This window comes from Buteo buteo, chromosome 21, assembly GCF_964188355.1.
Source record: "Buteo buteo chromosome 21, bButBut1.hap1.1, whole genome shotgun sequence".
Taxonomy (NCBI): Eukaryota; Metazoa; Chordata; class Aves; order Accipitriformes; family Accipitridae; genus Buteo; species Buteo buteo.
In genome coordinates this window covers 1,562,008-1,587,536 of record NC_134191.1, presented here as the reverse complement: position 1 = coordinate 1,587,536, position 25,529 = coordinate 1,562,008, and the positions used below count along the sequence as shown (strand labels likewise).

The 25,529-nt window shown below is 41.6% G+C and overlaps 1 protein-coding gene across 2 annotated transcripts in view; it reads left to right on the top strand.

Moving 5' to 3' along the window:
• The window catches only part of GRM7 (glutamate metabotropic receptor 7), a 308,320-nt gene that overhangs the window by 177,540 nt on the left and 105,251 nt on the right, over window positions 1-25,529 (top strand). For both annotated transcript variants that reach the window (XM_075052544.1, XM_075052543.1), the window contains exon 5: window positions 15,733-15,873. In XM_075052544.1, coding sequence (XP_074908645.1) covers window positions 15,733-15,873 — 141 coding nt within the window. The remainder of the gene's footprint in view (window positions 1-15,732; window positions 15,874-25,529) is intronic.

Sequence of the window (25,529 nt, the reverse complement as noted above, 5' to 3'; positions counted from 1 at the left end):
CTCCTCCAAGAAACTGCACATATTTTATCAGAAATGTCTGTTAAATCTCATGTGTAATTCGTTCATGTATATTAAATCCTCTACCAAGATAACTTTGGCTCTAATATATTTACAGTAACATTATTTCCATTCTGCTTTGTTTAAATTCATATCTCTGAATATTTCTTTATCTTATGAACTATTCCATTACTCTTTACAAATGCTAATAAGTGTTAACTTGTCTAATATTTCTTTTCCTCTTTGGGGTCGGTTTTTCTCTGTCTTTCAAAGAAATTGAAAGCATAAGTTCCTAAATTAACACAAGAAATTTTTTTCTTATGGTATTTCTGACTCGGTAACTATAGCCTAGAAAGATTCTCTCTCTAGACCACTTAAAATTAGTCTCTGAAATCCTCTATGACTTACTTGTTCTTTCTTGTATTTAGCAAGCCAGAAAAGAAATACTACTTCACAATCTCTCAGTCAAAGCGAAAAATAAAAAAATTTGAGGCTTTTATTAGAGTAAAATGCAAGCATGGCATCCCTGTTTGCAAGTAGCAAATTAATATGCCTACGTTATACATGAAAAATGTGTTCACTGTAAGTATTATGTATCTGTGTTTTTCTGCCTGAGTAGCTATTGATTACCATCCTAGTTCTTGCCATGGGGATTTGGAGCATCCCGGGAAAGATCTCTGCAGGCTCCAGCTTCTCCGCTTCTGGGGCTCCACACACACAAACACACATGAATTGCGTGTTTCTGAAACAGGCTCAGATCCACTGGGTAAGACAGGTTTAGACACAAAAATGAATGTGCTAATTTTAGGAAGTGGACAGGGATTTAAAAGGGTTTTCTTGTTTGTTTGATTTTTTTTTCCTTTTAGTTTGCATTGTTAATACTTGAATGATTATAGGCTTTTGAAAGTAATAGTTTAGGAAATAATACACGTAATAACACACATAATTTCCTTAAGGATGATACAATGAATGCTAAAGTGCCCACTTCACTCATGCTGGGTTTGCAGATCTGCTTTGGGAATGTGTTTTCATTTTGTTGAGTGACTGCATGACAACAAAGGAAATGGAAAATAATTTAGAAAAAAAATCCTCGATGTAATCACATATGCTAGCTCTTTACTAAAGTGAAGCAGGAGTCAATAGATTAATGATCGTGATCTCCTGGTAATGATAATAAAACCAAACTTTTTGTCTCATAGTTAAAATATCACTGTAGGATGGTGAAGAACTATGTGTTTGCAAGTCAAGATATCCCTCTGTGCAGTTTAAGGTAATATGTCTTGAAAGTGTAGTTCAGTCTTTGTTTCAGTCACACGACATGGTCCATCTGGAAATTAATTCATTTATTCATGTTAACACAGCTGTAATGCAACTACTGTACTCCAGTTTGCCTCTGACCCTGCTGCTCCACTTCTGAGTCTGGGGCTGGAAGGTGACGAAGGATGTGGTTGTGGGAAACACCTGCTTGCTGTGAGATGATATGAGATGGAGAGCTTCTGGTCAAGGTGTCACACTGCCTCTGACCACCCTCAAACTACTACTAAAATTAGGGGAAAGAAAGAAGAACATCTAGAAGAGAAAGCCCAGGCTGGGTGTCTGAGACTGCAGCGCTCGCTAATCCCCCGCAAGGAGCTTTCAGCTGATTTCTGTTCGCCCTCTCTTTCTGCTGCTCCCTCCCAGGCTCCTGTCCGACGCTGCCCCTGGAAGGAGCACTGCCGAGGAATTTTCGGCTGCTTTGCTTTTACAGTGCATTTTGGAGCACCTCTGCCCAGCAACACAGCGCTGCACTGCTGCCCTCAGCGAGGAAGGCTTGCCAGGGACGCCAAGCACTGCGCGTGCTGGGAGATGGGGCAAATTAACTGACATTTTCTCTGCTAGAAAACTTCCATTTTCTTTGGGTGACGGGGGTTTGGGAGAGCAGGGACTGTTGGTGCAGCCCAAGCCCAGGCGCTGTGTGTCTGCTCCCGCTGCCGGCTGAGCCACCCCTCTGCTGCTGTTCCCTGGAGCAGCAACTGCTTTTTGCAGAGTCAAAAGCCATTATTTTCTATTTACAATTCATGCATATGCACAGTTAAGTGGGCCAGGAGCTCCCATATACACCTGGCATCAAGCTGCAGTCAACCAAAGCTTTTGACACTTGTAGTCTTTCCTCCCTCTTAACTAAGTTAGGACACAATTAATAATGTGATTAATCATGCAAGCTATTTAACAAAGAAGGGCCAGGCAAACTAAAGGTTTCTACTAATGCAATATATAAAAATGCAGGGAGTGGGGGGCAGAGGGAAAAAACCCCTCATACAGCGCTCTCCATTCTGCTGGTGGTTCAGCAGTAGCTCATTGTGCATGGTCCTGATGTATTGATATATCTCACCTTCCAAAAAGTAATTGCGTTAGAATTTGTGAGAATGATGTATGAAGCAAGTGAGTAGCCTCAAATTGATTATCGCTACTGACAAGAGAATGGTGTAATTGCTTGTGAATAATGATTAAGCCTAATTAGAGTCAGTGTTTTGCTATGACACTGATAATAGCCACCTGTAGCACCTAGGCTTCAGTATATTCTCCATGACTAGGTATGGTGCCAGCATCTTTGCTTCTCTCCACTGAGTAGGATAGATGAGGTTCTTGGTTTTCTTCCAGTATGGCATGTACATGAACATCTGTGATGCAGTAAGCTCCCACAGATATTCTGAAGTGAAACTAAGCTTTTATTTCTATTTCTCTCTCTAATTTCTTTCCTGGGGTACTTACAGTGGTTAACCTATTCAAAGTAGCTCTCAGTTACCCTTGTGATGAGGAAATACTTTTAATCTTTGCTTTCAAGTTTAGTCTGTGTTTCTCAGTTTAATTACCACTTCATGTAGCATAAATTTCCAGAGAAAAATAGTTTAGGATCTAATGGAAGGAGTGGCTAATGACATCTGGAAGTTATTGGCATCCCTTCTGTTCTTCAACATAGGTGTGCTGAGGCTGCCGCATAGGCTTTGTTGCAAAAGATACTTGCTTGGAAAGAGTCTGTTTGCTCTCTGGCTTCATCCTTTGGTTTGTAATGTTTATGGTTCTGTGATGGTTACGGCCTGATGCTGTGTAAAGGAGTCAAGGACAACAGGAAAATGATTGGGGTAATGTGGAAAGAAAGGTGTCAAAGATAGGGGGGTTTGTGTTAGTATCGGTAGTGATGCACAACTGAGGCATTGGGTTAAAGGGAAGCAAAATCTGTGGGGTGACTGCTTCCGAGCAGGAGGTCTGAGTGACTGCTGGCCCCTTCCCACGCGGGTGGTGATGGGCACTTGTGAATGGACAGTGTTCGTGGCTGGAAATGGCTCCTGAGACTTTCCAGCTGCCATAAGCAATCACGTAAGTCAGAAACTAAATAGTGAAATAGCCTCTTTGCGAAGTTGTGAGGGGGTTTGGGTTTGGGTTTGGTTTTGCTTTTGTTTTCTGGAGATCTAGTGGATTTATTGGGCCAAAGCTAGGAAGAAATGAAGCCAGGTTAGCCGGGAGCACATCTCTGCACCTGGCTGATGGCGTGGGTTTTCTGTCTAGTGAGACAGCATCAGGCTGGCAGGGGCTAGGGACCGCTCTGCTGCACCATCGGGTACATGAACCAGAGCACTTCAGAAACCCAAGTCTGTCTTATAGTAATTTTCAGTGACGTAATACTACTTCAGGCGTTTACGTTTCTCATACTTTGTTAAAGTTTGCATTAAGCATTTCACTTACATGGGGCCAAGTACAAAGTTTAATACAATACTGAAGCAACTTTAATTTGTGGAATTAAATTGGTGTGCTTTATTTAAAAAAAAAAAAAATCTAAACTACACCTGAACTCTTTTTTAAGGTCTCTTTAGAATTTAAATCATGTTTTTAGCTTTGGCAGTTACTTAAAATGCTGATGTGTCAATCCCCAAAGAGAGAATACTTGTCTCGAGTATTGCCACTTGAAATTTTGGGAAGCCACACAGATGTTCATCTCCTCATTATGGAAATAATGTATTTGGTTAATGTGTTGGTATGAAGAGAGGGGAATACAAATTATCTTGCAACTTGAGAGCCATTTAAAAGTTTCCTTATGTTTAGACTGCCTTACTCATCTCTACTAAGGCATCTCTGACAAGAGAGGTCCCCCGAATCGGCCGGGTTTGGAAGTGCCTCTGCCAGTTGCCAGCTCTGGCTGAGCCCTGCTGCCCCTTTCCAGCAGCTCTGCCCCGGCCAGTGCTCGGTGTTGGGGCAGCGAGGCGCGGGGGGTCGGTCTCCCCACAGCAGCCGGGGGAGATACTGTTGGATATTTATCTTCCCAGAAGTTCTGTGTGCTGCTCCTTGGGGACGAGGCTTGCGTTTGTCTGCCGGGTGCTGCGATTGCAGTCTGCTGGCTTCTTGGGCGCATGGCAGAAACACAGAAAAATGAGGAGGGTCCAAGCCGGGAACTGGCCAAGGGCACTTGCCTGGTGGTCCTTAAGGCTGGCCGGCATCCCAAAGGGGATGCTGAACTGGGGGTGGGGTAGCCCTGCAAAATGGAGAGAAAAAAAGTAGAGATGATGAGAGGATCAGGAGTGGGTGTCTAGAGGATATTCTGCTCCTGAAATATTTAAATCAAATTGGAAAGCTTTTTTGCTTTCCTTAAAAGGTGCAGGGTATTCCAACAGCAAGTACTTGGGGCGATGGGCGCGTTTCTGTGCGGGACTCCGTGGCCTCGAGGCCAGCCTGAGTGATTGTACTGTATCCCCCAGCCTCAGAAATCATCCCCCTTACCTTGATCTTTGTCTTCTCACATACAAGTCTGCGCACGTGTTCTGGATAGTACCTTGTGGTTTGATGTGATTAATGCGCACAGTTGGAGTGGAAGCTGAAACTTTGTGTTAGCAGCCTCAGCTGAGAAGACTGTGAGAGGGAGGGAGAGAACAGTCATTATATCGCTCTGTCTTACATCCTAGCACACTCTGGCTGGATGGCATTATTAAAGCTGTCTTATACCCAAGAAGTCAGTTGTCAAAAATCAAGGATTTTTGTTTTAAAGATTCTAAGAAAAAAAAAGGGGGGGAAGAATGCAATGGAGTTTTCAGGTAATATTTTCTTAGGGATGTTATCTCAGTGGGAATTTGAAAATAAGATGGGTAGTATATATAGTAGTTTTAACTGAGACATGGCTTTGCTGTGCACAGCCAATCACATCGACTCCCCCGGCGCGGTGCATGGATGGCCTCCGTTGTGCCAGTTTATGTATCGACTCCACCTGACTGCAGCTCGCAGCTCAGGCTTCCAAGTGTCTGCCGTGTGTGCTGCTTAAATGATGGCTCTGCAGAAAAGAGGCATCACATTAAATAGCATTTGGAAAGAGCATTGTTACTTTCATCTAGCCAGTGTTACCATGTCAACAGTTAAAAAAAAAGAAAAAAGTGGCAACTCTAGGTGTCTGGTTTGGGGGGGCTGTGTGTGTATAACTATGGCTCTGTGAGCGTGCATATAAATTTTAGGATACACAAATATATTTACACATGCTGTAATTATTCCTGTTGACATGGTAACACTTCAGCGAGGCACATGCAAATATATACAGAGAAAGAAAGAAAATTAACTCTGTATATTGAAGGAATTGAATGCAGCATAAGGAAGTAACATTTGAAACCCAGTGAATTCTGCGTCCTGGGGCTCGGGCTGCGGCTGCCCCTCGTGCTCCCCGCCTGCAAGGCAGAAGCCAGGTACGTCTCAGCCTCCATCGGTACGTGTCTCGCCTTGCTCTCCCACTCCCGCCGTCGGCAGGAGGAGGACGGGCTTTGATTTCCTTTCATGTTTTGTTTGCTGGGAAGGTATAACAATGTGACTGAGCATTGATTTGGGTTTTGCAAGTTGATTTTTAAGCACGGGTGCCAGAAAGGCACAGCCGGGGGTGTGCATTGACCACCACAGGGGTTATTTATGACTTCACAGCTCAGAATTTAGGTCATGTAGCACAGGATGATAGAAAATTACCTTTTGTGTAGCATCGCTGTTGGTCCTGTTCTTGGCTTATTTGCGGAATTAGAGCATGTGTACAGCGGTGGTGCGGGGTGCGACCTTCTGCGCGGTCGGGGTGCTCTGGGGGGGCTGCGTTGCCCAACCTCGGCCGTCCTCTGCAGCAGCGCCGGGCAGCGACCCCAGCCTCTCCTCCGTGGGCAGCTCTGACCTGCCCTCTTGTTTATTTTGGCATGTTCGTTATGTGCGCTGATTGATTTTTGGTTTTTTATTATTGCTAATTTTAACCTGTTGAACATCTTCAGGGGTTACTCCAGCTGCTGCATTACAATGTAGAGGGATTTCTGTATTTTTATACCCATTTTAAATTATGCAAGCAGATGACTTGAGTTTAAATGCTTTTAAGGATACGCAATGTGCATTTTGTCTGCTGCTGCTATCAAAGGGAAGAAAACCACTCTCGTGTTCTGCATTTAGACCTTCTGTATCTCTCTGATTTTACTGCTCTGCATTATTAAAATGAAACAGGCCATCTGTGGAGCAGCTTTTCCCGTTTAGTCAAAAAGGGTGGGAAGGAAGAACTCGGAAAACCAATGGGAAGAAGACATCAATGCATACAAAGGGATTTTGTTAAACAGTTAATTGCAAATGAAAAACTGAAATAACAGCTCAGAATTTGGGGGTAAGTATTATTAATAGGAAAGAGTGGTCTGCATCCTGATCCACGGGCCTGACTTGCCACTGCTTTGCTTTATGTCCCTGGGTGACACTGTTTTAACTCCACTTGAGTTTCACTGCTGCCAAATGAGATTAATGCAGAAGCTGGTCTATTTTTCAGTAAAGCAAGAAGCAACAGATAATTTCAAGAAGACCAGGTATGTAAGTGAGAAGGAAAGCAAGCTATTAACTAAGTTGCCTTGTGATAAGTGTTTAAAAAAAAACAACAAACAAACAAACAAACAAACAAACAAAAACCAACTGATTTCACTCATCTTCAGGTATGAGGAAAAAAAGAATACTTCACGGATAAAGTCCTGGCAAGACAAATAGCCCATTTCCAATAACTGGGCAGCAGGAAAGGATGAATTACTGGGAGAGACATTCTGCTTCTGGATGTATTTTTAAATCTGTTCTGTTTGGCCTGATTCTGGTGATAATCTTTACAGCAGATACAGATCCTTGCTTGCAAGAGTAGGCTTATGTGAGCAGCATTTCCCCCTTGGCTGGGACTCTGCATATAGCAATTCATAAAAAATTATTCATTCCCGCAGCAGGAGTCGTTTGAATAAGATGTGGAGTATTCAGCTGAAAGGGGAGCACTGTATGCATTAAGCAACCCAGGTGACTTACACCGATGTCAACCTGGAAAGTCCCTCTGTGGCTGAAAAGGCAAAAATAATATGCATTATGAAGTCTGCAATTGTTTGGGGGAAGAGGAGCACAAGCCTTCCTCATCTACTGCCCCGTAACAACTCTCTCAGTGCTACGAGGCATGGATTCGGTCTTTGTGGTGCGCAAAAAGAAAGCGGTGGGACCCTCTGCGTTAGAACATCAGCCTCCTGCTCGGGTACGAGGGTGATCCTGGTGCCATCCAGAAGAGCATGGCAGCAAGAGAAACTGGGAATGGGGACGAGCTCCTTGTGTTTGTCCAGTGCCTGCTGCAACAGGAAAATTGCCTCCTCAGCTGAGGCCTCTAGCTGGTATGGCAATTAAATAACAAATAGGAAAAATAAATTTAGGGTTTTCTACTGTTTGTATTGGTATAAGTAGGAGCTCTGTGAAAGTAAGAAGTGCCTGAGGGCAATAAAATGTAGAATAATGAATAATAATATACTTCTATATTAACCTTTCTATTACAGCACTGGCTAGACACCACCTAGGTCATGATCTCATTGCCGTGGCAGCTGTGTAATTTTATAAAAGTGATAATGATGATACTTAGCCAATATATATCTATTTCCGTAATAGAAGCTTTATAGCTTAAAATCCCAGATTTGCCCTAAGTATGGCAAGCTGAGTTTCCTTTGTACATGCTTTATGTCAAGTATATAAAAAGTCAAATGTGACATCAACTAAAATACCCTTTTTCACAAGTGGCAACTATTAAAAAAGAAAACAACTGCAAAGCATTTTTATGGCATGAAGGAGGTTAATAAAATCACTTAATATGATGGCCTTTTTATTGAGTAGGAAGGTCAAGAAAATATCCACAGACTGTCGTAACGGCTCCGTAATACTGTGTAGTGTGTGGCTTGGGCAACATAATAAAATCTGAAAAAAGACTAGCTGTCTTAAAATTGATCTTATCATTCCACATCTAAAGCTTTTATCCCACATTTAATGTCAGTAAATTAAACTATTTTGGCTTGAATGCTAGGAAAATCAGAAAATTATTTGAGTAGCTGCTTTCAACTCACTTGGCATCAGTAATCGTAGTAAGTCATGATTTACTAGCTGGGTAAATAAAATTTGTATAACTAGCAATCATTAGTGTGGACATACTTTGGACAAAATACAGAAGAATAAAAATATCATAAACTGCTAAAATCACTACTTGTATGAAATTGGGTCATTATGTTGTATTTGCTTACAAGCCACGTGGGCTAAGAATAAAAACACTTTAGGCATGTGAGAAATGCAGTTGGTCAACAACTTTGTGTTTTAATTAGGCTTAATTATTTTCCTTAATTATTCAGTAACCCCAGAGCCCTCGAAGTCACTGCTGACACATGAAATAGATGCTTCACAGTGTGTGCTAGTGATTTGGTAAAGAAGCGACAGAAGTCTCACTTAAAAAATATCTGGTTCATTCACACCAGTAGCATGTTATCATCGGGGATCTTCATGAGCCACCTGCCCGCGGTTCATGTCCTGAGGTACTGGAAACTTCACTGGGCAGCTGATGGTTTTACTGGGTACCAGTTCAGCGTTGGATCCCCTCTTTTAATCTCTTTCTTCTCCTAGGGGATTGCTCTGGTTTGGGTCTCCCCCTGCCCTCCCTGCGCAGCCGTCTTTCTCGTCTGCAGCCCGTCCTTTCCCGGTCGATGTGTGCTTGACGCCTTCCCTGTGATAAATGCCACCTCTGTGCTCCTGCGCTTTTTTTCCCTCTGTAATGCAGCTGACCATGGCAAACCGCATCGGTAGGCTTGGAGCCTGGTTTATCCTCCAAAGCATGTAAAATTCCCTCAGCCACCTCTGTCAGGGAAGCTGAGCGTTATGCTTTCAGGCAGAAAATGGGCAACACGTAACATTAAATAGAAGGAGAGATGCAAGATTAATGTTAGAAATAAATCATTTGGGGCTTTTTTGGGTGTCAAAAGCAACCACAAGTCAGCCTCATTTTCTGGTTGAGGATCGAACTGCTCTTCTAAGTGTTCCCGGCTCCACGGTGCTGTGGCATCCTGCTCCCCTAGCGATGCCCTGCCCCGGCAGGACCCGAGAGGGGTTTCTCAGAGCAGACGGGGAGGCTGGAGGGCTGCGAGGGTCTCCTGGGCAGGGCTGGATGCTGTGCTGCACTCCCCGTCCAGATGACTGACCGTAAACGGTGCAGAATAAAACGCCCAGATAAAATTTGACATGCAGAGCCTGACTCCAGCCAGCTGGGGATGAGACGCTCGATCTTCCTCCAGTAATTTCTGATTTCAGTCACTTCAGTGCTGCTGATAACTCCTATCCCGATCAAAGGGGTGCTGAGGCTGGCACCACGAGTATCCCACTGAGTGAAGCAGGGGAACAACCAAAAGTGCTCGGGTTTTGCTGGCGTCTCAGCCGAGTGACACTCGTCCCTCCCCTCGCCTGTTCTTCACCAGCCCTCCGTAGTGCTTGGGATTGGGTCCCTTTCCTCTACTCCTTGCCCCCCTGTTTTGGGGGGGGGGGGTTGTTTGGTTTGTTGTTTTTTTAAAAGTCTGTTTCATTGCTATGTAGTTAATTTATATATTAATCCTGGGGTGGAGAATAAATGAACCCATTAGGTAGTATCATCTCTCCATGTGTAAGAATAATGATTTAATCAAATCACAGTGATTTAAAGTAATAAGAGATTATTGTAATTTGTAAAATCTCATAAAATAACTATCTATGTCTCTTAAAGGTATTTGCTGAAAAAAATAATTTTCTTAAGTATGATATATGGGGAACATTGGGAAATCACTAAATCTTGTCACTCAAGTGTAGTATTTGGCCATGCACAAGGGTAAGAAGTGATTATTCCTACTTTTACATTTAAGCATCCAGATTTTTTGGTTGGGTCAGATAATTCCCTGAGCCCCTGAACCCAAAACTCTTACATTTAGCACTATGCATGTAAGTTGTCTTAATGTCTTCAGTTCAAAAAGATTAAGCTTAAGCACAGACTTAAGTCTGTTGTTATGATAGAGAACACATTTGCCTGTATTTCAACTTTAATGGCTGTGAATCATATTAATTCAAAAAAAGTGTCTAAAATTAGATATGCATTTAAGATGTCCCTCTGATGCAAACCCACTGACATAGATAGGACTGCTTGTGTTTGCAGGACAGCTTTGTGGTACATGGGAAGCGTAGAAATAGTCCTGACTGATAAGAGATTTAAGACAGAATATGTTTTGTATCTTTTTGAGACAATTGCAAGCATTGGCTTATTCCAAGAGTTAACAAATTACAGATGAGTCTGAATCTGGTGAAAAGTTACCTAATGTTAATCCTCGCATGACATCAGGAGTTCCTTTGCTCTACACCAACCTGCAGAGGTGACAGACTGTATTTTGCAGTGTGTAACCACATAATTTTGTCACGTGTGACCAACAGTGGAACAAGTGGTGCAGGAGCTCCTATTCACGGACCATTTTTCATTTGCCCCTTCAAAAAGGAGCTGCCCATCACCACACGCCACTGCCCAGGGGCTTGTAAACCTTTTGCCTGACCCTGTGCTTTGTGGCATCGTGCACCGCCGTCCTCCTAAGCTGGTGCTTGTGTTCGTCTGGGTTGTGCTCATCCTCGGGAGAGTCAGAGCACTGCTATAGCCATCGCTATTAAATAAACTCGGGACATAAATCCTTACGCGTTAGCTCACAATATTTACATGGCACTAATCTTTGTGTAGATCCATCATAGCCTTATGATTAGTGTTCAAAATACAATAATATAGATATGTAACTACTTTACAAACTGTTCTTTAATAGGAATTTAAATCATGAAACTCATCGTGGGATTCCTAGTGTTTAATTGACATCCACTGACAAGGTTGGTTGCGTGGTAGCAGTAACACTAGCAAAAGATGAGCATTTGCTGAGAATTGAATATTTGGGGTTTGCTTTGCTTATTAGCCATCTATCTAATGTGAACTTTAAAAATAGTAAGATCTTTAAATTGATCCTATTTTCTCTTAATTGAAAAAAATATTTTTCCTCTAGGTTTCTTTTTTTTTTTTTAAGTTGCTTTAAAGTACATCGAGCACAATTACCCTTCTGAAAATAATGGTGGGGAAAAAATGAAACGGTAGTGATTTGTTGGCTCAAATCACAGAGCAACAAGCATGATGTGTATTCAGTTCAGCCAGTATATTTCAGACAATCATAATAACTTCTCTGACAGTATTCTTGGGAATGATATAGGGAAAAAACAGAAAAAAAAAAATATTCTAGGAGCAGTGAGATTCCACTGAGCATTCTGTACTAACTTTTAAATTGGATGAAAATCTCATCCACTGTGAACTGGCACAGTTCAGTTCATTCCGTGGAGGTGCACAGGTTTGCACCAGATGATATGAAACGTTCTAGGTCTTATTCTGTGGTGTATCATACCCCAGCTGTGCACATGTGCCAGCACTTTGTGTAAAAATTGTAAATATTTATCAAATTAAAAAAAATGGTGCCTGTGAGCACACTCCTGGCCTTGCTGCTATGGAGCAATGTAGGACTCCTTCCTTTTGGCCCTGGCTGTGGGGGACTTTTCTTGGTCCTAAGTATGTTGGGAAGGAGGGCAATTCGCAAAGGCGATGCCTTCTAGAGGTCTTCGCCAGGATTTTTGCTACGTGAGAGCAGTAGTGCTGTGATCCACAGCGCAGCCAGAAACAGCAAGTGGGTGCACAGTACTTCCACCCAGTAAGAAATTAATAGAAATTTGGCCTGCTGCTTAACTCCATCACTCTGTCAGTCAGTCACTTGCCTGCTTGTCTTGATCAATAGAAAATAATGATAAAAAATGTACACTCTTTAATCGGGATCTATAGTCCTTCTTGAGAATGCAGAGGGATCATTAAAAAAAATCAATGAGAATGTTATTATTTGTTATTAAATCTGTAAAGGTTTAGAGTAATTCTTATGGAATTCTATTACAGTTTTATCAAGACTTATTGATTTTATCTTATTAAGTTATAGAGCACTTTTCCCAGAGGTCAGTTAGTTTGGCACATTGGTGAGGTATACTGTTTCTCTTTTTGAGCCATATATATATTGCAGATCTTATGACTCAGTATCCCCTTTGAAATCTCTTTTAATTATGAGTAAAACTAAGACACACAGGTTTACAGGAAAACAGGTTTAGTTTGTATGTGCCTAAAATCTAAGAGTATTTTCTAAATTTCCTTCTGACCCATCCACGTGAATGTTTTCCTGAGGCAATTTCATCCGAGAAGTGCAGAAATTGTGCTGTCCCTTCTAGAGACCGTGCACAGAAACATTCATAAGTGACTAATCTGTCATTAATTAAGGAGAACAGCTGTGGCAGGAGAGTTTTACTAAATTATTTCCCTAAAATGTGGGAAACCCTGGTTAAGTCCCTGCCCTAGCATAAATACAGCAGGAGGAGATCAGGGGTCTCTGCCATCACAGGTTGGCTCTTTTACTGCAACTTCATGCAGTTTTATTCTGGAAAGTTTTCATTTTGAGCTGCAAAAACCATGTTAATGGCTGGACAAGCCATACCAAGTATATGGAGTTGACTTAAATACTCAGTAGTACTTAAATACACCACAGAGGTTTTCTCCTATCCCGTTTTGGTGGTTTGCTTGCAGGTTTCCATGATTTGGTTGTGGTCCTTCAGGTGCTGGCTGCCGACTAGACAGCGTGGCACTAAGTTGGTATGGCTTGTCGCTTACAGTTTGTCATCATTCTGAAGCACCCTGATGTATTTGCTGCGGGAGAGACCTACACATATTTTCTAGTGAGGTTGCAGGTAAAATTTTAATTTGCCTTCAACCTGTTTCTGAAGACCCCAATACTTATTTTTCTGATTTGATTTTTGGAGATTATGTACATTGTCTTATAAGCAGTGGGCTTTGGATGCGAGTCATGAACAGTAGATTCAGAATTAAGAAAATATATATTGTAGGTGGGTCAATAGTACACAAAGCTAATACAAGGAGACAGATTGACCCCACTCCTAATCTTCTTTCTTATTTGAAAACATCTGTTTATATGCTGTCTATTTTTATCCCACAGTGGATGGATTGCTATGCTAATTTAATGATGCCATATGTTTTTCCTCTGACTCAATTTCATTGTGAGGACTGCCAGATTGAGTCAATTTACCCACCTATTTCAGTGAGATAAATTGTTGGCTATGGTGCAAGGAACTTTTTTCTCTCTTCCAATGGAATATGTATTTACTGTCATTTCTAACTGCAAAATCAAAAGGAACCATGTGATCATGCAATATAGAGAGATGGCTTAGTATCTGTAAGAGCTTGCTGCTTCTGTGTTTCCACCCTCTTCTGCAATGCTGGTACAGGCTGTAAAGCCAAGTAAAGGGACAAAACAGATAATCTCAGATTTGCATCTTCAATGGTTTTGCACTTTTTGGATGGCAGATAATTTACCTCTGACCTTCTCAGTGAGCAACCAGCATTTTTAGGTCCTCTTTAAGATAGATCTGCTTTATCCAGGTTTCACATTTGCATAGTTTGAATACTTCAACAGCCTTCTTAGTAAAAGAAAAAACCCTTTTGTAACCTGAACTTGAACTGGGATTGCAGTTCTGGAAGGTTACATTAAAAATACTGAATCTAAACTGTCTCTGTAAGCAAAAGCTCTGGTGTTGCTCATTGCGGGCTAAAGACAGATAACTAGAAGGATTTAGGAAAACTACTCAGCACTACTAATAGTGTTGAATATCCTGCTATTTGAATATGCTTGTTGTAAGACTGATATAACTCTCTGAAAAGAATGAGCACAGCCCCCTTGCTTCAGAGAGACTGTCGGATTTGGGAAAGCCTGTAAAATTAAGCAGGGACTTCAGCTGCCAGGAGTCCGTAACCTGGCTAAAGGGGTGGAACAACGACTGCCTGTTTTCCTGGCACCTCTGGTGCAGAGGTGATAAACCTTTCCCATGTTCTATGCCAAGAACACTTGGCTGTGTCACACCATGTACTCTTCCTGCTGAACAGATGAGAGAATACAGCTTCTGTCGGCTACAAAAAGAAAAAAAGACAAGAAAAAAATACAAAAGACCTCGCGTATGAGCACGTAGATGTGCGCTAATGTATTTGTTCTCATGCAAATCTTTTGTTTGCCAACCAAACCCAAAAGTATACTGGGATAGTAAGACAATAAAAATATTGTTGTGGGAGGGTGGTGGTCTCCAATCGTCCCTGCTCTCATGCTCCTGAGGACCCACTGGTGTCTGTTGGGAGCAGCTTCACCCTGGGATGGGTGCCCGAGCTATGGCAGGTCTAATTTGTTATCACAATTTAATAAACTGTATAATTTTGTAGTATGTTTTTAAATTCTTTTTATTTGCCCTCCTGGTTTGTAAGCCTTTAGATACACCTTTCCTTTAATCACTATACATACACAAATATATATGTACATGCACACACATTTGTGTATGTGTATAAACATGTGTGTATATATACAGTGATACACCTTTCTGCAAAAAAAAATACATGAAGCCAAAGCAAAATATGTTTCTCTTCTGGCAAGTTGGTGAGGTGCTGAAGAGAGATAGAATATGTTTTAGAGCCGTATGAAAACTATGAACTAGTCACCACTACACAGCTATTCAGTAGTTGTTATGTGGTTTCTTTCAGTGAATAGAGGACTGTGTATTTTCAAAAAGAAGACTCAGGGGCTTGAGATATCCTTACTGCCCTTCAACAAAAATTATAATTTTTCCCCCCGTTATTTTAATGGTGGAGTTGTGTGTCATTTTTACTCTTGCAGCGCTGCAAGCTGTTTGTGGCTACATGGCTTCAGTAGCAAACCAAATCTCACAGGTCTAAGGAAGGAAACCTTCCCCCCCACTTCAGGATGTCTAATCCCAGCATCTGGTAAATCACGGTGATTCACAGTTACCTCTTAGAAGTTTTGCTCTCTGAGTTTATCTGTACTTTTGTGAAAGGAAATTAAGGGAACTATACATACTGCAAAACCAATGAGGTGTACTGATAATGGCCAGGTTAGATGAAGCTGCCTTCTCTGGAGGTCTGGAGAGGTTAATTACAAAACTAGTTGTATTGAGCTCAGCCTAATATCAGCTGCACTATATCATTTAATTCCATTCCTTTTTGGTATATATCTAATCCATGCTTTTTGCTTATAAATCTTTTTGTATTATCTCTGTTTTACATATATCTTACCTAGCTTTATACCTCGCAGTTAGTAGCAGAGTAATTTACTTGCAAGATGCAGCTGATTAGATAAAACGTACAATGGACTTCCTTTTTTCCACGGTCATCTCATGTGGATAGAGATGTGAACGTGTGCTGGATGTTGAAGAAGATATAGGCAGAGTATTTGTTCTTCAGGCTGCAGTACTTCCCGTGCAGTATGAGCTACACTTCAGCTTTCTACCTGTCTCATTCTCCAGGGTTCGATGCCTATTTTACCTCCCGCACCCTGGAGAACAACAGAAGGAACGTGTGGTTTGCAGAGTACTGGGAGGAGAACTTCAACTGCAAGTTAACCATCAGTGGGTCAAAGAAGGAAGACACGGACCGTAAATGCACAGGTAACTTCATTCACTTCACCCTCCCCGTGCTGCTGGACGCGGGCTGCAGTGGAATGACTGCACAGTTGATGTAAGGAAGCTTGGCTGGGGACAGATTGAAAAAATAAATTGAATTTTTGTAGGTTGTAGAGAAAATTGAACAGCAGCATCAGCCTTACAGGACAAGAGAAGTAGATGGAAAGAGTCAAAAAATACATTCTTCTATTTTTTCCTTTTTCTGGCTGTCCATGCAGCAGGAAAATCAATATTTTTGTGTTTTTGCTTGAGTGCAGGGGGAGGTGAGGTGTTTTTGTTAGTTTGTTTTAGATGGAGGATATTTCCACAACTTGTGCCTTGTCACCCATTTGCAAATCACAAATTGGCCACCTACTGTGTCAAAGCACCGTCTGCTCACAGTCATATACTTACCATGTACATTTGAGTTTAACTTTTGAAGGTAATGCACCTGTAGGGAAGTATTAGCACAGAGTGAAATGTTTTCATTTTAGGTAGCATAAAGTTGTTGATCAGATTTTTCTCCTCACTGATGTTATTTAAGAAATTGGGGTTAAATAAATTTTTGCAGCCTCAACTCAGTAACATAGAAAATGCACTGTCTGTATTTGTGACTGAGGTTCATGACCTTTATTAGAGTCATGTTTGACCTCTGTTGTTTTCTGGTGGATGACAGATTCGCTTCTCTTTTCCTTTTATGAGGTATTGCCATTAGAAATATCATATTTTCCAGGAATTCCTGTTTCTGATCACATGGACATTCAAGGAATTATTTTTAGTTACAGAGAAGCCCAAGTAACAGTGGGGTGATTTCATTTTTAACTGTTACGCACTTCTCAGCATAACCATCTTAATGACGCGGGGTGATAAGTTCTTTGAACTGGAAGTGTTTGTTTTGAAAGGAATTGAAGGGAAAGACGCATGTTCTTGGAGTTCTGCAGACCTGTCCAAGTGCTGCGGGATGATCCATAGGGACAACAGCAGCACTGCCAGTTTAATCTCGTGCTGAATTAAGGTATTAGATTGAGGGTAGTTGTCTAGAAAAGTATTTCTGAAACTGAAAAATGTCGGAGTCTGCCCTCAAAGTGCCAGGTCCCTGGTAAGCCTGTGTTTGTGGCGTGAACCTCTGTAGTTGGGGTTGTGGCATTTGCTCAGGGCTTAAAATGCAGTGGATAAGCTTTGGCCTGAAGGTATCTCCTGTGATACAGATAGTAAAGCCAATAACACTGTCAGATGTCCGCCTTGCCCTTGCCTCCCTTTGCCTTTCCTTCCCTCTCCTTTTAATTTTTCACAGCAGCAGTTTAAATGTGTTATGTTGTATAATTGCCTTGAATTTTGATCAAAGGAAATTAGTTCATAGGAGGATATGTTTTACTTTGAAAATTGATGAAAACTTTCCATATTTCATATCATCTGCTTTTGGTTTCAATTCATGGATAGGAGTAGGAGTGTTGTGCACAGAAACAGTGCAGTTACCGCTGGGAATACACTGCTGTTAAATTTGGCATTTGGAATCTTCCCCAACGGCTGGAATTTGACTAAAAATTGCTAAAAGATCTTTAGGATAATTTCTAAAAGTGTCTTATCACCCTTATTGTTTATGCCATTATTTTATTACAATTGCTCACAGCCTGTGCTTTCTGATGTGAACGTAAAAATGGTGTTCTGCCTTCCCTTGGCATAGATTCAGCAGAAACATTTGTTTTCGGTGGCTAACTTACCCTATCAAACTGAAATGCCGCATTGTAGCTCGATATTGTACCAAATGACATGCCCTGACATCTTCCTTCCCTCTTCTACAAACTGAAGTAAATTGTGCATCAGAAAAAGCATTAGCTTTGAATTATATTGCTAGTATGAGAGTCGTAATGTCCCACTGATGTAATAATATTATGAATGATCATCATCATTATTTTAAAATTTGATTGGTAATTTGTAATGCAGCAAGATACTAGGCTACAGGCCATCGGTTTCTGACAGCAATAGTGCTCCTGAGCACCAGCGTGAGGAGTGGGAGGCTCATGCTCCAAATCGAAATGCTCGCACATAGCAGGGAGAGCTCAGGGCTCGTGGCCACAGACTGCGATCGAGAAGAAAAGCTGCTCCAAGAAGGCACCCTGTGGGCAGCTTACCTTTTCATATCACAACTTCCTGAAATATTTCTATATGCAGAACTTCTACATTAATGTCATTCATATTTATTTAAGCATGAAAAATTTTCAATAATTAGGATGGATAAGATGTAGAAAGAGAAAACGAAAATACATTGAGCCCACCCCACCTTATTTCTAGATAACATTAAATACAACACACTGCTGTAATTAGTAATGCTCTTTCCAGGGATTGACTTACTTTGGCATGGTTCAGGGCATGATCCGGTGCTGCTAAGTTGAACTGCTGCCAAGGATACCTTGTATGTACCTAAAATCTAAGACCTATCTGTTGTGCAGATAATTTCTGCTGGGATGCAGGCCGTTTCAAAGCCGTACGTACGCGTACGGCAGAAAGAGCCGAGTCCCTTGCTTTTCCCCGGAGAAGAGAAGGATCTGTTCCTTATGCAAAAGTGGTGTCACCTCGGCTGGGTGCTGCCTTCTGTGCTTGCCCAGGGCCTGGAGTCGCTGCCTCTACCCTTGAGGGATGCTGCGGTTTGCTTCTGAGGAGACTTCATCAAACTACATGTGGAACCTACTGTAAACACTGAAACAGCGTGATAGTAACAAGCATTGGGTTTAGGCAGTTCACTGTTTTACTTCTTGCTGCTTACATTTAGGAATATTAGAGGTTCACTTCAGTCATAACAGGCCACATCAGGTTAATGTTGGAATATTTTGGAAAAAAAGTAGTTTGCAGTACCATGCATTATGGTAAAAATGTGCTTTTATAGAAGAGGATTATCAGAAGAAAATTACTGTCTTTGCAGAAGAGTACTGTAGTTCATAGCTGTGACTCTGCGAAGGGAGCCATGCCGAATGCTCTGCCCACACCACGTTCCGTGCAGAGATGGGGTCTGGGCTTTGATCGTGAGCTCAACTGAAGATATTTCACTGTACAAAGCCACATTGTACTAATATTGCCAGTGCTGTGAAATTTAGGGAGTTAGAATTAACAGATGATAAAACAAGTTTTTTGTGTCTGTATTGTCATGAAGCAGGTTGTTCATAAGTTTCAAAGTGATTACTGAAATCAAATATACAGTGCTGAATGTTTAGTAGTATTGCACTGTACCACCTCTGTGCAGACGGCCACGGTGTGCCTGCCGGTTGCTCTGCTAACGGCACCCATCAGCGTGGTTGCCCCGTGGGTGCTCCCGCTTCCAACAGTAACGTCTCCACGTGCGGGTATGGAATGTTTCCCACTCCATCAGAAGCACCTGCACGCACCTGCAGCAGAAGGAGGCGTGTGCCAGAGAAATGCAAGTACTCTGAATACACAGAGGCATCCGCTATACCGAGAGCGCCTGCATTTTTAATGACCCGCCTCCTTGGTGGGTAACAGTACCTGCAAAGGCAATTGCAACACTTGACAGTTTTCACTTATTAAACATAGCTTTAAATTCAGATAGATTTACACTCAAGGAGACTTTGAAGTGATATGAGGGTGATGTCACCTCGGATGTCATTTATCAGAACGTAGATTACTCAGAGAGCTTTTCTAATTATCTGCAAGTGTAATCAGTCTGAAGGTACAGCCCAGGTGATGGCTCAGACAATGACTTGCTCTAAAGAAGATGCTGGGAGAAAGCTCCCTGCAAGATGAAGTGACAGAAACTTAGCAAAGGGTTTGTAGAAGAGGAACTGTTGCACTTCGAATTTAAATTGGAGCAAGAGAAAATGCCTCAAAGGGACCCAGATTCACCTTCCCCGGCGATGCATAGGCAGGAACAGGCAGGAGCAGTCTCAGGACTCCCCTGAATCCTTTCGGTGCATTGTGCACCGAGGAGCATCTCCTGCAGCCTTGTTGTGAGCAAACTCACGTGCCACGCTACACGGGGAGTGAGCTCCTAAACCTGCCCGTCCTGGGGCAGCTCTGAGCCCTGGCCTTGGTTGGGTTCCCGTGGAAGGCTGGAGGAAGAGGAGGAAGCTTGCCGCATCAGCAGGATTTTACTGGGCAAAGATTTGGTGGCTTGGAGACCAAATCCCTTTTAAAAGGTAAGGAGCATCAGTGAGGGAAGGCTATTCTAAGGACTGAGTTTATCTCATCTGAAAATATTACACAATAGGATTAAAAGTCAGTGAAGGACAGAGGTGTCTTGGGTAAAAATAACAATAAAAAAGGCAGTAATTTGAGTGTGTGTATATACACATATACTTGCTTCTAGAGCTCAGGAGAGGATACCTCATGCTCTGATGTGCATCAGAGGCTTCAGACAAGATTGGTGAATGTCCTGCCTCAAATCTCGGTGTGCTTTGGATACAGCTGTTGTTTAGGGAAGGAAGAAAAGGTCAGATTTCCATTTAATACAAGAAAAGGTTAAAGTAGCAAAGGAATAGTTACCCTATATGTTTATATTTTACAGTAAAGTTGTGCCATGTGTGCCGTACATCTGTCAGAATTTCCTGTAACTGCTTTTGGGGGATTTACCTTTGAAGGGAAAGATGTAATACAGAGTGCTGAGAGCTCTGTTTGATCAGGGTTTTCTCAAAACAAATGGTGGTTCTGGGAAATATATCATGAAACCACACTGCTGGAAGCCCAAGTCTAGATATGCAGGATTTGGCATGTCACCCCAAATGTGGCACTGTTCTGAGTTTCATGACCATGGAAAGAAGGAGTGGGGGAAGACAACCCAGGTAATTTTGGCAAACCACTTCATTATCTGTGATTTGGTTTAAAATGATACCAGTAACTGGGATTTGGTTTTTTGGGGGGGAGGGGGGTTGAGGATAAAGAAGCTAATAGCAATATCCTGTCTTGTTTTCACCAGCAAAATGGCTTGTACTATGGAGCCATATGTTAGGGAAGAAAAATAATGAGAAACAAAAGATGTAGCAAATAGCAGAGCCTGAGGATATCAGAATATTATTTATAATTTGACTACAAGAAGTGATCTAGTGCATTAATAGATTAGCAAAGTGCAATTTACTATGGAAAGAAAAATAGTTTTCAAAATGCTATCAAAATTCCTCATCTCAGGAAAAAATAAATTGTCTGAGATGTTTCAAGCAACTTAATGGCAGATGGCCAATATCTAAAGCATTTTTTAAAACAAATGCCAGGAGCCATGGTGTGCGTGATTCACTTTTTATGAGAACAGCTTTATGGTATTCATTAGGATGAATATCTATTGGACTTGAGGGTGTCAGAAGACCTTCACTGTTCACAGTGCCAGATAAATCATGTCGGGAAGAGGGGCTAAATTTAGACTGATTCCCGCTGAGGGTGTTGAGGGCTGTAAGTGCAGAAGGTGCTCCATCTCTAGCGCTGCTCAAGGTTCAGGATGGCAGGTTTATAGAAACAAGCGTTTGCTATCGCTGGGATGCAAGGACGAAACCAGAGCTCCATCAGAAAGCTGCCCGGTGTTCGCAGGCAGCAGCGCAGGGCTGCACCGCCGGCTGCTCCCAGCTCCTCTTCCTATTTGTGGGAAGGCTTGTGCATAGCACGGCATCTGGTCCTACAGAAAATATCAAGAATTCCTCAGAATTTCGGAAAAAGCAAGTTTAGGAAGATCCAAACCATCCACAGTACATTTTTCTTTTGTCCAAGAATGTGCAGCTTGCAAAACCTTCTGTCTCTTGTTGTGGGTGTGCTCAACATAAGTGTACCTTGAAATGCCTTTCCAAGGCTGCACAGGGGCTGAGCAGTTCAGTCAGCTCCGTTTAGTTAGCAGTCAATTTTCTGTGCATCAAGATTAATTTTTTCTGTAGCTGTGCTTTATTATCCCTGTGCATAATGCAAAGACAAGTTGACAGACTTGTAAGCTCTGTGGTGGGGCAGCTAAGGCTGTGGCAGTCCAGGCTTTGTTGCTATCCCTCTTTTTTTTTTTCTTTTTTTTTTTTTCTCCCCCCCAACAGAACAAGTTAAAAAAAATCAGCAGTATTTTTTTTTTTCGAAATCTTGGCCAATGATACTAAATCTTTCTACCTGACCAAGTCATTTTATTAATGCCCGCTGTTGTCATCTGTAAGAAGTCCTGCCTAGGCAGTAGTCCTAAACTGTAGTCTAGTCCTAAGCTGTGGTTAGCCCCAAGGTGCTGAAATACAGAAATACTTAAAGTAAGGCTGGTTGCTGTGAATCCTGTATACAAATTGTAAAATAATTTGCTTTAGGTCAAGTATTTGGCTTGGATACCCTTTTCCAGCTGTCACTGGACACAGCAGGATTTACATGCCTGTATCTTGGGGTGGATTTTTGCCCAGGATTTTGTGGTGTGTGATTAATGACATAGGCATGAGCAAAAAAGCTTCTGGTTAGCTCTTGTTACAGAGGTTGCTCTGTGCATTTTCTCCTCCAGGCTCTGAGGTATGAAACGTGTGTTAATGCATGTGTGTGAAGGTATATAATATTTCAGTGCAGAAAGGGTAAACACTAAAATTTATCTTCTTTAGCTTGCCCTGCAAGCTACGAATAAGGTTAAAGGGCAGACCAGGATGGGAAACTTATCTTCTCAATTACATCCCATGCTCTGATGCAGGTAAATAAGCGGTCTAGGCAGTTGTTTTCTTGCTTTGCTAGTACGGCCTGCCTCTTCCTCCTTGCTAGTCAGTGGCTGATCCATAATTTTGTAACATGTTTCCATTGACCACTTCTGCTTCTTCTTTTCTTTCTGATGGTGATTGTCTTTCAAGTTGTCCGTGATCTTGGCTATAGGCTCCCTCTCAAGGCAGGGCAAGGGGGAAATCCAAGACACATCTCAATATCTCTCCAATAAACTACTTCTTAGCAAGCCCAGCTCATCTTTGGGTGACTCCTCTGACTCTTCGCCCTAATACAGCTCTAGCCATAGCTTGGAGATGCTAAGACTTGTGTGAGGATGCATGGTTAGCCAATGTTTGACTTAAATTTGAAACCCAGGATTTCAGTTCCCTGTTCTTTTCATAGATTGCATTGCATCTTATTTTGTAAATACTTCAATTATCTTCAGACTGCCTAAACATATCAATGCTAACACCCATGAGAAAGAAAAGTCAATTTTTTTCTCTGAAAAATGTGATATGCACAAGTTTACGAGCAAACGAACCATATTATGCACTACTTTGCAAGTTGACTGGCTATGTACAACTCAAAAACAAAGAGTTTTCCATATAATATCAAATTGTCCAAGCAGGCATTATAGCTTAATGACCTCTATGCTTTCAATTCAAAAAGTTATTCTCATTTAGCATCATAGTAATTCAAAATATATATACCTGAAATTCCTAAAAGAACCTTGCAATAGTTGGTTCAACCAACATAAAACCAATCTTGAAGAGTTTATTCTTAAGGTAAACCAGTTCTATGGATTTCTAAATTCTATTATCTTTCAGAAATACATTTCTTAGAATTGCTTATGTTTCTAGATTGCCAAGGTGATTTCCCAACAAAGCTCCGTGATTCAATGACTATCCTCTTGCTATTTACATACATATTCCTCTATTTGCAAACTGCATTTTTACCCAAGTGCCCAAATATAAAGATAGCTCCAGTTTAGGCCTTCTAATCATTAAAAAGTGCTTCTTCCATACATTTGCTTGATCACTGGCTTCACTGGCAATTATTGCTACAGGAAGCTTTCTTCATTTGCACGTTAGCAAAATAAAGCTGTAAAGTGTCTCTGATTTACATCAGTGTTGGCTAGCCTGGTGCTGGTATTTTTATGAATGTAGTATTTCAGCATTGGAATATAAATGACACCTATTGCATATATTTTAATAGGAGTGTTGAATGCACAGGAAACATCTCAGGTAAGAAAATTAGGTCAGTTTTCTAATCTAAAACCTATTCCCTTAGATATACATACACACCTGAGAACAGAAACTGTTACAGTGGGCTGAATCAGAGTAACTGAGAAAAAAATAATTGTCTGACACATGGAAGTGGATGTAGCTTCACAAAACTCATTACATCAAGGCTTTCTGTAAACTGCTGAATTATTATGATGATGATCCTTACTATGTAATATTGTTATTTCTGGTATTGGAATAACAAATTTTCAGTAGGACTTTCTGCTGCACTATGCTGCTTTTGGTTTTTACTTAAATACTTATGAGTGAAGACCAGTTACAGTACGGGAATTTTTTTTGCTCTCCTACATGAGGAATACATTGTAAGGCATTGTGAGAGCCTGGTTTCCAAAGTCTGATTAGAGAATGTTAGCCGATTAGGCATAGTTAAAGCTGACTACATCTGCTTTCTGGGGGTTTTAGTGGTGTTACTAGAGTCACTGAGTACAGCTGTATCTGTTAGACATCTGCAAGAGTAGATGTACAGATTGTGCGTCCAGCGTGTACCAACTTAAGAAAAAAAGCCTTTCTAGTTAAAAAAGGCTTCCCTGCTTGTTACTGGCATAGAACCATTGGTCTGACTTCCAAGTTTGTTGTGCGATATGAAGTTCTCTCTCTCCATCAGGGTGGCAGGAGGCTGTAGAGCTACACTGATACTGAAGGTTGCGGAGGAGATGAGGGAGAGGTTTCCTTGGCCGTTAGAAATACGGCAGAACTGGCATACACCGACGTTCGGGAGGTGGCTGCTCTGGCCGGAATTCCTGGGCTGTGCTGCTGCCCTGACTCTGCCAGCTTGCCGTAGCCTGAAGGAGATGATGTTTAGCCTGAAATTTTAACCTAGCACAGAAGGATGTTCTTGTGTGGCTAGCAGTAGAAACTGGGAAGTTCATCTGCTTTCCCCAAGAGAATCCATGGGGATTGGATTGATGATCTTGAGATAAAGGCTTTTGTCTATAATGAGATCTTCTGAATTAGGATGGGCTGGATAGATGACTGTAACTACATAGCTGTATTATCAGATCTTGTATTTCTTTGTAAAATGACAATACATGGATTATATTGCAAAGAGGCCTGATTGTCATACTCTGCTTGTTTAAATTACAATATTTGCTCTAGCATATTGTTAGTTTTTCTCAAGCTCTAGTACTCAGCTACTTTCAAATAAAGAGCTTATGTGGAGAAGCCTTCAGACTTTACACCTCCTGTGTGTACAGTAGTGTCTATACCATGAGTGAGTATCTGAGGAGTAATAGCTCTAATCTTATTTTGGAGACCCCTGGACATAGGCACTTGTCTATTAAAGATGGATCCTTTTGTGTTGTGCTGTTGTGCATGTTTCTGGAGTGCCACGAGTTCAGCCGCTGCAGCTGCACAGGCTGAGCTCTCTGGGCTGTGTGTAGCTGGAGGAAGCTTCAGAGTCATTATGAAATAGCATATATGGGCACTTGCGCAGTTATAGACTAATAATTGTAGCTGTTGCATCATGGATGTCTCTTTGCTCACAGGCATCATGTTTCTAATGATGCTAAATATGCTGGAGATGGATGAAGAGTATACATTTTTCTGTCGGCACTTAACCAGCTGCTGAATTCTAACTTGCACAAATAATAGCTGCTTGTTTGATACTGTGAGCATTCTGCAATCTTTAAATTAAATCTCTTGTTAATGATGACTATCACCAGGTTCTCAGCAGTACTATTATGTGAGTTCCTTTGAAAATGTGTTTAATCCTTCAGAAACTGA